This window comes from Eptatretus burgeri, chromosome 13 (assembly GCF_056783735.1).
Source record: "Eptatretus burgeri isolate ZD-2024b chromosome 13, Ebu_testis_v1, whole genome shotgun sequence".
NCBI classification, from domain to species: domain Eukaryota; kingdom Metazoa; phylum Chordata; class Myxini; order Myxiniformes; family Myxinidae; genus Eptatretus; species Eptatretus burgeri.
In genome coordinates this window covers 83,255,435-83,269,354 of record NC_140973.1, presented here as the reverse complement: position 1 = coordinate 83,269,354, position 13,920 = coordinate 83,255,435, and the positions used below count along the sequence as shown (strand labels likewise).

The window sequence follows — 13,920 nt, the reverse complement described above, 5'->3', positions numbered from 1 at the left end:
GCGTGAAACTGAGAAAGGGGGGAGGCAGGACCACCAGCCCAGAGGGGAGAGCGGTACTGCATCAGGCTGTGGACAAAAGCTTTGTAAGTGGTCAGGAGCTCAGGTGGGCCGAGGAAGGACCTTGGACGACGGAGGATTCCCAGTCGGTGACTGGCTTTGGAGGCGAGGTTTGAAATGTGGCTTTCACCAGGAAAGGTCATGGCAGATAGTGAGACCCAGAAGCTTGAAAGAAAGGACTTCTTCCAGAGGATTGTTGAGAAAGTGGATGGGGGGGGTTTTCTAAACGGTCCTTTCGAAGAGACAAAGTGAGAGTGTAAGATTTGTCCGGATTGAAAGACATGTTCCACGTGTTGGACCAGTTTTTGATTTTATCCAGATCGGCAGTGAGCGAAGAAGCTGCTGCTTGCCGGTCTGAGGGATGACCGATGGTACGGCAGAGGGTGGAGTCATCAGCAAAGAGATATAGAGGATTTTCCAGAGAGTCAGAGAGAATATTGATGAAAACCAGAAAAAGAGCAAGGCCCAGAACACTACCTTGAGGAACTCCAGCCTGGACAGGAAGAGGGGATGAAAGAACTCCATTTAGGGCCACACGTTGAGTGTGGCAGGAGAGGAAGTCTGCGAGCCATGAGTGGAGATGGCCTTGGATACCATAGGAAGAGAGTTTGGTGAGCAGGGCAGGGTGCCAGACTGTGTCAAAAGCACGTGATATATCCAGGGATACGGCTCGAATTTCCTGTCTGGCATTGAGGACCTCCATCCATTGTTGGGAGAGGAGAAGCAGCATATCCAGGGAAGAGTGACCTGGTCTGAAGCCAAATTGATGATCAGAAATCAAGTCATTGGAGAAGAGGAAGGATTTGATGTCTGAAGTGATGATGGATTCCATAACCTTGCTGATGATTGGGAGAAGGCTGATTGGTCTGAAGTTGCAGGGATCTGTTTTTGCACCTTTTTTGTGCAGGGCAGTGATGTTTTCTGATTTCCAAGCAGATAGCAGATGGCTTTTAGCAAATGAGAGGGTGAATAGAACAGAGAGAGGGTGAGCAAGAGCAGAAGAGGAGGCTTTGAGGACACGTGGACTGATGCCGTCTGGACCGGTTGCAGAATCTGAGTCGAGGTTTGACAGCAAGCTCTCCACCTTGTCAGGAGAAAAGGACACAGAGTCCAGGGACAGTTTGGTGCGACTGGGTAAGGTGGGTAGAGAAAGTGATGGGTTTTGGACACAAGATTTAGCTGCAAACACCGAGTTTAGGCATTCAGCTTTTTCACGTGCGGTATCAGCAGTGCAGCCATTTGTAAGGGATGGATGGAGGGGGAACAGACACCAGAAACAGATTTGATTAGACGCCACCAGGATTTTGAGGAGGGAGAGAGGTTTGAGAGTTCAGACTTGAGATGAGAAAGATGTTGTTTTCTGGCTCTCCTGAGGGTAGATACACACTTGTTCCGAGCTTTATGGAAGGAACTGAGATCGCCCTCAGTTGGGTTTGCTTTCCATGAGGCAAAGGCAAGTTGTTTCAGGCCAACTGCCTCACCACAAGCTTCAGTGACCAAGGGCAGGAGGAAGGGTAGGACAACTGAACACGAGAGGGGATAAATCTGTGCATGAGGGAGAGCAAGTTTCTTTGAAAGAATTCCCAGGATGAGTTGATGTTGGAGAAAGTAGAGATAGGAGACCAGTCTATCAGTTTGAGGGCTGCTTGGAGACCCTGCCAGTCGGCTTAAGTGAAATCCCACACTCGATGGCAGTGAGGTGGTTCTCTGATAATAGCCAGAGAGATGTCCACTTTGACAAGGACGTGGTCAGAGGAACCGATTGGAGTGGAGGAAGAGCAGCAGATATTGTCAGGGAAATTTGTCAAAATCAGATCCAGAAGAGATGGAGTACCATTGGTTGAGATCCGGGTAGGGAAGTTGACCGATTGAGTCAGTCCCAATGAGTCGCACAAAGCTTTTGCTGAGGTGCCATGACAGGTGAGAGAGGTACCCACACCGAGCCAACTGGCATGATGACAATTGAAGTCGCCACATATGAGGAAGAAAGAGTTTGGATGAGAAGATAGAAGTTGGTCCATGTTTTCGGATAGTGAGGGGTAGATGGAGTCATCACTGTTTGGTGGACGGTACAGTACACATATAAACATGAGGTGGGAGTTGAGGGGAAGCCGTAGCCAGTGGTATTCCTGGGGGTGTGGGGGAGTGAGGGCAGTGCATGGAGAGTGAGGAATAGAGTCTTTGATGAAGAGAGCAACACCTCTACCAGGGCGAGGATCAGGTCTGTCAAACCGGAGGAGGGAGTAACCAGGGAGAGATACTTGGGAGTCAGACACGTCTTGGGGGAGGAAAGTTTCTGTTCGGTAGATTATGTCTGGTTTGTCAATGGCAACCTGTATGGAAAGATCTGAAAGGTTTGAGCGAAGGCCCCGGATATTTGAAGTGCATACTTTTAATTAAGAGGTAGGGGAGGAGGCTTTGGGTGCAGGGGCTGGGGGGGAGGGTAGGACAAGGGACGAGGGGGGTAAGGAGTGTTGTTGAAAGAGTGTGGGGGATTGCAGAATAGCTTGTGGAGGGGGCCGGATGAGGATGAGAAAAGGTTCTGTGGTGCTGGGGGAGAGGGGGGACAAGAGAGGGGAAAGAAGGCAGTTGAGGTTTTGAGGAGGTGGAGTGAAGAGATGGAGGAGAGAGGGCAGTGGAAGGAGGCAGCTTTGTGGATGGGAGGGGGGCAACTTTGGGAAGGATGAGTGAGGGGGAAGAATGGTGGTAGAAAGGTGAGGGGGGAGTTTTTGAGAGAGGTGAGAGGGAGGGTTGGAGGGAGAAGAGTGGGATGGTTGCTTTGAGAGTGACGGGTGAGAGGAGTGAGTTGGCACTGAAGTTGGAAAAAAAAGAATGGTTGATGGAAAGCGAACATTCAAAGCAAACTGTGGTTTAAAATTTTTTGGTCAGAGATGCGATTTAACACGTTTATTGATGGATGTAATAAAGGTGAATTTAGAGAATGGGGAGAAGAAACGCTGTAACAGTTGGATTTTTTAGGCAAGGTATGAAGGAGAGGTCGAATTGAGAGCAGTCTGTTTAAATAGCAGAAGAGTCGTGCATTTCTACCCCCATTTATATCTCTTACCTTTTATACCCCCATTTGAACAGATTCCTTCCCTTTACATCCCTCCTGATGAATAATTCTCCCTTGTGCTATAAAACTTTAAATTTAAAACAATGTATTTCAGATATCTCATCGATTAAAACATCAGTTTAAACAAAATTACTTCAAAATGAATGTCCTCAATACTCTGGAAAAGTTAGAGCCATGCAAAAACCAAACCAAAGAGTGAAGAAAATCACAACATTGGTATTTAAATGGGAAACAATGAAGTGAACAGTGTCAAAAAGTATCATTGAAGGAATAACCAAGACAACCATAAATAAAGCACACGGACTGAGAGGATAACAAAGATGTAATGTATGTCAAGAAAACAATTGAAAAATAATTTAATGCAATTTAAAAATGATATGTGGTTCAGGAGGAGCTCAGAGCAGAACGCTGAGGGATGTTAATCATTTTGTCTCAACTTAACAAAGATATTTAGACACCAACCAAGAACAAAACACCAACATATTATTTATCAACATTCTCGATAGTGATGAAAGTTAAAAGAAAAGAAGGTGTTTTAATAAACTACAAACCCAACAAATATTTATTGGTGGCCTTTTTGAATTAATTTTCAAACACAAACAAAATTTTATTTCAAACTCAAAAATATCATCTATCCAGAATTCCAGCAGTGTGCGTGTGCGTGTGCATGTGCGTGTGTGTGTGTGTGTGTGTGTGTGTGTGTGTGTGTGTGTGTGTGTGTGTGTGTGTGTGTGTGTGTGTGTGTGTGTGTGTGTGTGTGTGTGTGTGTGACCGCTGTTTCTCGACAACCACTTGTCCGATGTAATTTAAACTTGCCAGGAATATTGCTGGGGATCTGAGTATGTGCCTTTTCAAGGTTTGATATTAATCGGACAAGTGCTCCCAAAGTTATGGCCATTTATTTACCAACCAATGAAAGGACACGTTGCTGCGTAGGCGTGGCCGATGGGGAAGAGATCCTCAGTCCCATTCCCCATTACGGGTTACAATGTACGAACTTCCGGATAGTGATGACAGTGTATTCTAATAATTTCTCGATTTATTATGTGCATTTATAGAAAAACACAATGCCCCAATCCAGTCGCTGTTTACGAGAGCGAAGGAACAGCCTGTGTAGTTGTTTGAAAGTTTTTTTTTTTTTTTGCACGTACGTTTTTTTTTCTCTCTCTTCTCTTCTCTTTGTGTTTTTCCTTGCGATGACATTGCGAAAAGGCAAAATACGTTGACACTAATTGAATAATTGGCCATTAAAACTAAATTGCGAATAATCATAACTGCGACATGCGAACTTCTGGACAGTGAGGACTTAACTTCCGGACTTCCGGATAGTGACGACTTACTGTATTCTCGATTTTTTTTTTCTCGATTTATCGACTTACTGTATTCTTTCTTTCTCGAATCATTTGTGTCTGCCTGAGTTCTTGAACACCCTCTGTCCATCTGGTATGCCTCCACATCGGATCACTCTCAAGGTGGGTATGGTGATCATGCTGCTACGAAACTTCGACCAGCAGAGCGGGCACTGCAATGGCTCAAGGCACGTCATCCATCAGATCCTTCAAAATCTGTTGGTTGCAAAATCTGTGATGGGTGTCAATTCTGGACGCACACTGCTCATACCACGCATAACCTTGAGTCCATCTGACATGTTCCCGTTCACTCTGCAGCGTCGGCAGTTTCCAGTACGACCCTGCTTTGCTATGACTGTGAATAAATCCCAAGGACAGTCGCTACACTGTGTTGGGGTCTTCTGCACAAGAGACTTCTTCAGCCACGGTCAGTTCTTCGTGGCGGCCAGTTGGACGAGGAAACAAAGAAGAAGTGCCGTTTCCTCAGCAATGTTGTTTATGCAGAGGTGCTAACAAGATAAAGGTGTGTACATGTAGACAATTTTTATTATTTATTTATTGAAAAAAAATTGTTCCAAAAATAATTTATCAAAAAAAGTGCACAACTTTTTTTTGTTTCCAAGTGTCAAAATGGTGTGGCCTTTGGAAGTGTTAAGGAATTCAGCTCTACTCGACATGCTTGCCAACGAAATACATCTCAATTTGGTGGTATGCTTTGCAAACTTTTTTTAACTATTTTAAAACTAAAACAATTCGAACATGGAATACCTAATGGCACTGTACTTTCAGGTCTCCTACAAATGCTACCCTGTCGCCTCACCGTGGCGTAGGAGTGGCAATGATCAATGGCAGCGAATGTCATCGCAAGCAAAGACAGGGAGGTAAACTTGATTTTAATTTGGATTTTAATTAACTCTGTGTGTAAGTATCACAGCAGTTGTTACTTCAATGAAAGCGATAATTCGTGGAATGCATGTGAACATTCCGTACCGGCACGCACCACTTCCGGATAGTGATGACTTACTGTATTCTAATAATTTCTCGATTTCTTATGCACATTTATAGATGAACACAATGGCCCAATCCAGTCATCGTTTACAAGAACGAAGGAACGGCTTGTGTGGTTGTTTGAAAATAATTTTGTTTTTTGCATGTACGGCCTTGTTATGGGGAGGGGGCATGTATGGCTTCTCATAGCAGGAAACATACCTCAGGTAATTCGTGAAGCGATATTTGACATCAGGGCTCCCAAACCGTGGTGTAGCTTTTCATCAACCTTGCTTGCCGATCCCGCTCTCTGCAGAATGGCGCCTCTCCCTTTGTTGACATACACGAGGCTTTGAGGTCCGTCTCTCACGTCCAGCCGAATGGCAATGGCCAGCGTCTTGCTCAGCATGCGGCCAATTTTCCTCAGTACAAATATGAAAATCACGCAGCCATTTCGTCATGCTGAGAGGAGAGTGAAGCGAGATCCTACATCCCGGCCACGTTCCTCTCACAACTACTGTCTGCTCTCACTAATGTGTCCTCTTACAAACGTGTCCTCTGACTCCTATTCATGTGACACCCATCAATCATTAGCCGTGGGGACATGACTTTGCCCGCCATCACCCTTGGAGGCAGGGCTTCTTGTGTATTTGGTTGTGCAGCTCAGTTGTGGTTATAAAAATGTAATTCTTCCATGGCTGACATATAAATGCACAAATGTAGGAGAAAGTCGCAGGTGGGCAATTACATACTGGGGGAAATTATCCTTAATCCCTATCTAATTAGTACCGCACAACCCCCCCTGTGTAGTGACAAGTAACACTTAAGCTCACAGTTTCCCTACTTTGTTTATATCGAGATGTCTCCCACACATCCACGGGCCAAGCAACTCCATACGATCCTATCTTTCCGATGAAATTCCTCCATCTACTCACAAACATAACAGTATCGATAAATCAGTAAGAGATTTCACCAAGAAAATTTTATTTTAATGACAAAAGAAATGATAAAGCAATAAAAGATTTCACCAAGAAGCTTAAAAAAATTTTTTTTTTCTTTAAAAGAAAATCTTGGTGAAATCTCTTGACTGATTTTATAAATACTTTTGTCTTTAAAAGAAAATCTTTGAAGTGATCAGTAAGAGATTTCAGCAAGAAAATTTTATTTTCAAGACAAAAGTATTGTTGTGTCCACGCTGGTTTCGACTGACCTGGATGAATAGCTGAGAAGTTCTCCCTTGGAGGTGAACACATGATCCTTGGAGATTATAACGCTCGGTACGGGAGGGCGGAAAGGGTGTGCACCAGAGGTGCTCACCAAGACGGAGGATGAGGGTTTATACTTTAATCCAAAAGGAATAGACAGACACAAGTAATCTTAATAAATAGGTGTTTAATTAACATAAAATCAAATATTGATCATGGAAATAATGAAATGTGAGGTAACCTAAATTCCTATTTGAGGCGCCTCCACACACAGTTACAAAAATGGACAAGGGGAAAAGATAAAACAAAAGAAAAATCCCTCCTTTATCCTGGCACTTAGCTTTTGGTCCAGAAGTTGTCTCTTCTGAGCTTGGGCGATCGAACCAGCCCAGTCGTCCTGTGCGGGAAGCTCGCAAAATGGTGCCCAGCCACTCTCTGGGTGGGAAGCATGTGACAGGAGGTAGTTCATGTGGATGGTCCCTTTGTTAAGGACCCAGGAACTGCTGTACAATTTCTTTTCATGATTACACTTGATGACGCCACTCCTTCTGCAAAATGGCGCTGCCTTCTTCCCCAATGGCACAACACGAGGCTCAAAGGTGCGGTCTCACAAGACCCAGCCGAACAGTCAATGGCTAGCATCTTGCTCCATCATGCGGGCAAATTCACACAAACAAACAACAGGATTCACGCTGCCTTTTCCGTCGTGTCGAGGATGGCTAGCCAGAGCCTCTGTCTCAATCACGTTCCTCACAGAACCTCCCTTCACGCTCCTGTTTTTGTGTCCCGACCACCGATTCTGCCTCAATCCTCGTCTCTCTACCAGGTCCGCTTGCCAAAATGACCCGCCTTCGTCTTCAAACACACAACGGGATCACACTGAGTTATTGATGAGAGACACACTCTTCTCTTCTCTGAAATGTACACGTTTTGTGACTCAGCCGAAGAGTAATGGCTGGCGTTTTTCTTCAGCACATGAATAAATTCGCCTCAGAACGAACACAACAATCACGCAGCCTTCTTCCCCATGAATGAGGAGAAGCCAGCGAGCTCTATCCTTTTTGCCTCCAATCCATACCTCACACACTCTCTTCTCCTTCAAACCTTCTGACGTCATGCTCATCCATCATCCACCCCAAGGCATGGTTTGCTAGCATTGCAAACTTTTCAAAGTTTTCCAGAGAAGTTTACTAGTCTTGCAAAGTCATCCACCCCAGGTTTTCGCCTGTCAGAAATGTACGGCTCGGTTGTTGTTGTTCTTAGGACGTGATTCCTTTTTATCGCCGGTCTTGAAATGCAAAAACAGAGGAAAAGGTCACAAGGGGCAATCACGTACTGGGAGAAATTAGCCTTAGACCCTACCTAATGTCACTCAGCACCCTCCCCCTTCCCCTGTGTGGTGACACGTAACAACTTAATCTGACAGTTTTCCTAACTAAATTTACACCAAAATGCGTCCTGCTCATCCACGGACCATGCTACTCTATACATTCCTACCTTTGCTACGAAATTCCTTCATCTACCCCACAAACATAACAGTATCTATAAATCAGTTAGAGATTTAACTCAGAAAATTAAATTTTAAACACAAAAGTATATGTATAAATAGGTCCTAGAAAATTATCTTTTTTTGTTTTGTAAATATGGTGAATATAAGTCATTGCAATGTTTGCAATAAAGACTACAAATATTACAACAAACACTTACAATCATGCAAACATACACTCAATATATTTCAACTAATCCAGCCAGTAGTGCAAGAAAAACAATATTGTGATATATGCTCAAAGGACTTGTTAAAACGAAATGATAAGAGACATCTTCAATCATGCAAACACAAAAAAAAACCTCAGAAGATGCAGCCGGGATTGTTATTGAAAAAACTGATGGGGCATTTAAGGATCATATAAAAATAAGAATTTTAAAGTTTAAATTGGAGCTGAAGCTGAAGCAATTGTGAAAGTAAGTTTGGCTGTTGAAACTTGAACAAGAGCCTAAGGGAATTTAATACCATTAAATTCTATATGGGAGTAAAATTACATTTGACAAAAGAAGACGATGAAAGAAACGAGTTGAAAGAAGAAACATCTTGTATGAGAACAATCATTTCATTTCTTCATTTCAAGGTTTCTAAGATTGTAATGTTTGTGATAAATTTCAGAGGTATGAAATAGATGTTGATGATAACACAGAAGGAAGGGGGGTTTTTACATTGGAAAAATCATTTTCTTAGACATACACATCTTGAAATCGGATTCTCTTCAAACTTCTTATATTGATTTTCCAAGAGTAATAAAACTTTAAAAAGCAGTTGTTAATGTTCAAAACAATGACAACAAATGCTTCCTCTGGGCTGTTCTTGTTTGCTTACACCCTCCACAAGGGAAACCAGAACAAATATGGCATTATTAAAATTATGAAAATACTTTAATTGTTAAAGGATTAGAATTTCCAATGAAGTTAAAGGATATCTCTAACTTTGAGAAAATGAACAATCTCTCTGTTAATGTATATGGACTAACAGATACAAATAAAGTTCAAATATTAAAAATTTCAAATAAGTATAAAAATGATGAAACACACATTGACCTTCTGTACTATAGTTTGGAGGAAAATTCACATGATGCTTACATCAAAAAAACTTTCAAGATTGACTACTTCTCAAGCATATAAACAAACTAATATAACATATCCCTGTAAGCGATGTCTCAACTCCTTTCACACAAAAGAAAGATTATAACAACATTCAATGTATTGCTCAAACCACAAACCAACTGTAGTCAATGTGCCAAAAGTGGGTTCAGTGGTAGATTTAAATGATATAAATAAATCCATAAAGCATCCATTTGTGATATATGCCGACTTTGAAAGCATTCTCGAAAAGATAGACACTACTTCTCCAAATCCAAATCAATCCTACACCAAGCCATATCAAAATCATACTCCTTGTGAGTTCTGTTATTATATCAAATCATCTGTTGGAGACCAATATAATAAATTAGAAATGTACAAAGGTGAAGATACCCCTCAGGAGTTTGTAAAACGATAAGAAAAAGATTCTATTCAACCAACAGAAGTCATGCAAAAAATTTATAAACCAATGAAATTAACACAAGATGAGGAGGAAGAGTTTGAGAACTCCAACATATGTTATCAGGAAAGAACCAAAAGTTAAAGACCATTGTCATCTTACTGGTAAACATAGAGGACCTGCTCATCAAATTTGTAATTTCATTTTTAAACTCCCTACTTTTATTCTGACCTTTCTTCACAACAACACCAACTATGACACACATTTATTCATAAGCAAACTTTCAAAGACACCTTGGGACGCACCTGTCATTCCTACCACAGACCAGAACATCTACTGTCCAAAATCAATCCCAACAACTCACAAAACTATAATTAGATTTCTAGATTCATGCAAATTTATGCCAAATAATTTATCCACATAAGCATAAAGTCTGAACGCATATCCAAATCTCCAAAATCATTTCCGACATGAAGAGGAAACAAACCTAGTGTCAGCTGAAGCTAGCACAGTTGAGCTCTTATTATGAAAGGGTGTTTACCTAAATGACTATGTGGAGAACTTTGGAAGATTTTAGGAAACACAACTCCTTTCAAAGGAAAGCTTCTACAATGTGCTGAATATAATTCACATTATTGATGAAGATTATCAACATGCACAAAATATCTGGTAAAAGTTCAATGTCCGTCAAAATACGAATTCGTATGGATTAGACCCTGTTCATCATTATACAGCTCCTAGTCTAGCTTGGAGTGCTATGCTAAAGAAGACTCAACAACCTCTCAAATTTATTTCTGATGTAGATATGCTGTTGATGATAGAGAAAGCTAAAAGAGGAGGAATATCACTAGTCTGTTCAAAAAGATATGCCAAAGCAAACAATAAATATCTCTCTGGTAATGATGCTTCAAAATATATTATTTGATGTAATATGATGCTAACAATCTCTATGGATGGGCAATGTCTCAAGCTTTAACATATGGAGGTTTCAAATGGGTACAAGAGAAGAATTATGAACGAATATTAAAATATATCATTATCTCTACCCAGAAAGCATTGGATGAAGCAAAAGTTGGTTATTACTTTAAAGTGGATTTAAAATATCCTGAAGAACTCCACAATGCTCACGACTTACCATATGCTCCCGATAAGGAAAAACCAAGAAAACAATGGCTCAGCAATTACTAACAATCATTTCTTACTAGCTCTTCTTAAGCGTAGACACAAACAGAAAAGCTTTCAACTACATTATATAATAAAGTCAATTATGTAGTACACCAAAGAAATGTGAGGCAATATCTATCGGCTGGATTGAGAATTAAGAAAATTCACAGAGTTCTGAAGTTTAATCAGTCATTGATTAAAAAAAACAACTATTGACTTCAATACTCAAATGTGGACAGTTGCGAAGACCGACTTCGAGAAAGACTTCTATAAATTAATGAATAATGCTGTATTTGACAAGACAATGGAAAATGTAAGAAACAGACAAAACATAAGACTTACTACATCTTGGAAACAAGCATCTAAATTAATTAATAGACCCAACTTTAAATGAGTAGAGACATTCTCTGAGAACTTTTTGTGCTTTTCATATGGAGAAGGAAAGCACTGTGATGGGTAAACCTATTTATGTAGGAACATCAGTTCTTGACTTGTCCAAGTTGTTGATGTATTGTTGCGGGGCCGGGAGTCGCCTGCGAGCATGACCACCAGATGGAGCAGTGCAGTCGGCTCGACCGATCACCCGGAATTCGTATTGTACTTCTTCGGAAAACTCCTGGAAAGTACGGGTCCCTTTTTGGACCGAACTCGCCAATAGACAGACCACGTGGGGGTAGGGTCGATTGCCAATTTCAATTTACCTAAATACCCACGTGGTCCAACCTACCGGGGAAATCCACCCTCGACGGCACCCATACAGCATGAGCTGCTCGGCGTACTCGTTCCGTGTGCGATCCGAGCGGTTTGATCGCCGAGTTCTGTCGGTCCTGAATACCCTGTTACAACGGCCTTTTAGTGTAAAATTGTAAATAAGTTTAACCCACCTGCATGTTTGTTGTAGTGCCAGCAATGTATTTAAGTTGTCCGAGTGAGTCTGATAGTTTAGCTACGCAGCGCACTAGGTTATTTATTTTTGGGACATGTATGAAAAAATGTCGCTCAGGGATCTGTAGGTAAATCGTACTCGGGGAGAACTTACACATTCTGGTCACACGAAAATTTGTCGACTCGGGACGAGTCTGTAAAAAGGGGAGGGTGCGTGTTGCGAATCTGGAAGCCATGAGCACACAACATACAGGTCATATAGATCAGTTATATCGGTAAGTAGGTGTTGCCAGTTAGCTCCCTTTTCCCTTGTCTCATGGGAATTAAATGTACCTGCGCTGTGCGTTATTTTAATAGTTAGGATTTTTACAGCTCTTATAACAACAATAACACACCGTCACCTCGCTTCCTCACACCGGCGCCACTGTATACGTGCATCTGACCACATACGTGGGTGAAGTTTCCCCGGCCAGCAGAGCTCCGACTCCGCCCCAGAGAGATGTTAAACCAATAAAAGAAACACAAAAACAAACTGATATATTTAACTTTATATATAATAAAGTTTATTTATAATAGGTGGGGAAGGAGGGAGCACATAAGAAGCAGAGTTATCACAACTAATAGAAATGAAATGCAAATAATGTACAAGGCACTTATTTAACAGTTGCTACTTAAAGACGGGCCCACACACAGACACACACACACAGAAGTGGACCCCAATGGTCTTTATTGAAGTCTTCCAGCTCGAGGAAAGGGAGCTGGAGACCAGAGCCTGCATTTGGACCTGTCCACCTCGTGTGGTCTTCGACGATCCGGCTCGACGGGACGCGTATCCGCAACACGATGTCACTTCAAGCACCAGGGATGGAGGAAAAGCATCGGACGCCAGGTGAATGAGACGAGCGATGAACCGAGCACTACCAAGCTGACCAGACCAGACAAGTCGATCTCCAGCACCTTGAACCCGATCAATGCAAAGCCGACCAGACCAGACGAGTCGATCTCCTGCACCTCAAACCCAATCACTGCCAAGCCGACCAGACCAGACGAGTAGATCTCTGGCACCTCGAACTTGATCGCTGCCAAGCCGACCAGACTAGACGAGTCGATCTCCAGCACCTCGAACCTGATCGCTGCCAAGCCGAACAGACCAGACGAGTCGATCTCTGGCACCTCAAACCCAATCGCCCAACCCTGACGCTGACGCTCACCCCTGACGCTGACGCTCACCCCTGATGCTGACGCTCACCCCTGACACTGACGCTCACCCCTGACGCTGACGCTCACCCCTGACGCTGACGCTCACCCCTGACGCTGACGCTCACCCCTGACGCTGACGCTCACACCTGACGCTGACGCTCACCCCTGACGCTCACCCCTGACGCTCACCCCTGACGCTCACCCCTGACGCTCACCCCTGACGCTCACCCCTGACGCTGTCGTCCACCCCTGACGCTGTCGTCCACCCCTGACGCTGTCGTCCACCCCTGACGCTGTCATCCACCCCTGACGCTGTCGTCCACCCTGACGCTGTCGTCCACCCCTGACGCTGTCGTCCACCCCTGACGCTGTCGTCCACCCCTGACGCTGTCGTCCACCCCTGACGCTGTCGTCCACCCCTGACGCTGTCTGTGGTGTCTCACGCCTCCCCTTGGTTGAGGGTTCGTGAGAAAGTCGATGTCTGTGGTGTCTCACGCCTCCCATTGGTCGAGGGTTCGTGAGAAAGTCGATGTCTGTGGTGTCTCATGCCTCCCATTGGTTGAGGGTTCGTGAGAAAGTCAATGTCTGTGGTGTCTCACGCCTCCCCTTGGTTGAGGGTTCGTGAGAAAGTCGATGTCTGAGACGTCTCGCCTTTCATTGGTCATGGGGACCATTCCATCTCTCTGGGGCGGAGTTGGAGCTCTGTTGGCCGGGGAAACTCTGCCCACGTACGTGGTCGGACGCACGTATACAATGGCGTCGGTGTGAGGAAGCGAGGTGAAGGCGTGTTCTTGTTGTTATAAGGGGTGTAAAAATCCTAACTATTAAAATAACGCACAGTGCACGTCCATTTAATTCCCATTAGCCAAGGGAAAAGGGAGCTAACTGGCAACACCTACTTACCGATGTAACCAATCTATAGGACCTGTATGTTGTGTGCTCATGGCTTCCAGATTCGCAACAGGA

General features: G+C 43.4%; 2 protein-coding genes across 5 annotated transcripts in view; one reads left to right on the top strand and one right to left on the bottom strand.

The window, feature by feature from the left end:
• The window catches only part of ACY1 (aminoacylase 1), a 75,463-nt gene extending 69,035 nt beyond the window's left edge, over window positions 1–6,428 (bottom strand). Inside the window, exon 1 of one of the 3 annotated variants that reach the window (XM_085853417.1) lies at window positions 5,692–6,428. The gene's annotated coding sequence lies outside the window, so the exon portion shown is untranslated. The remainder of the gene's footprint in view (window positions 1–5,691) is intronic. The other 2 variants (XM_085853416.1, XM_085853414.1) reach the window with 2 other exon arrangements.
• TRPA1 (transient receptor potential cation channel subfamily A member 1) overlaps window positions 1–13,920 on the top strand; it is a 211,056-nt gene that overhangs the window by 1,236 nt on the left and 195,900 nt on the right. Inside the window, exons 2-4 of one of the 2 annotated variants that reach the window (XM_085853398.1) lie at window positions 4,801–5,005; window positions 5,106–5,190; window positions 5,272–5,363. In XM_085853398.1, the coding sequence (XP_085709524.1) occupies window positions 5,113–5,190; window positions 5,272–5,363 (170 nt within the window). In that variant the 5' untranslated portion in view covers window positions 4,801–5,005; window positions 5,106–5,112. Of the gene's footprint in view, window positions 1–4,800; window positions 5,006–5,071; window positions 5,191–5,271; window positions 5,364–13,920 lie in introns of those variants that run through there. The other variant, XM_085853399.1, reaches the window with a different exon arrangement.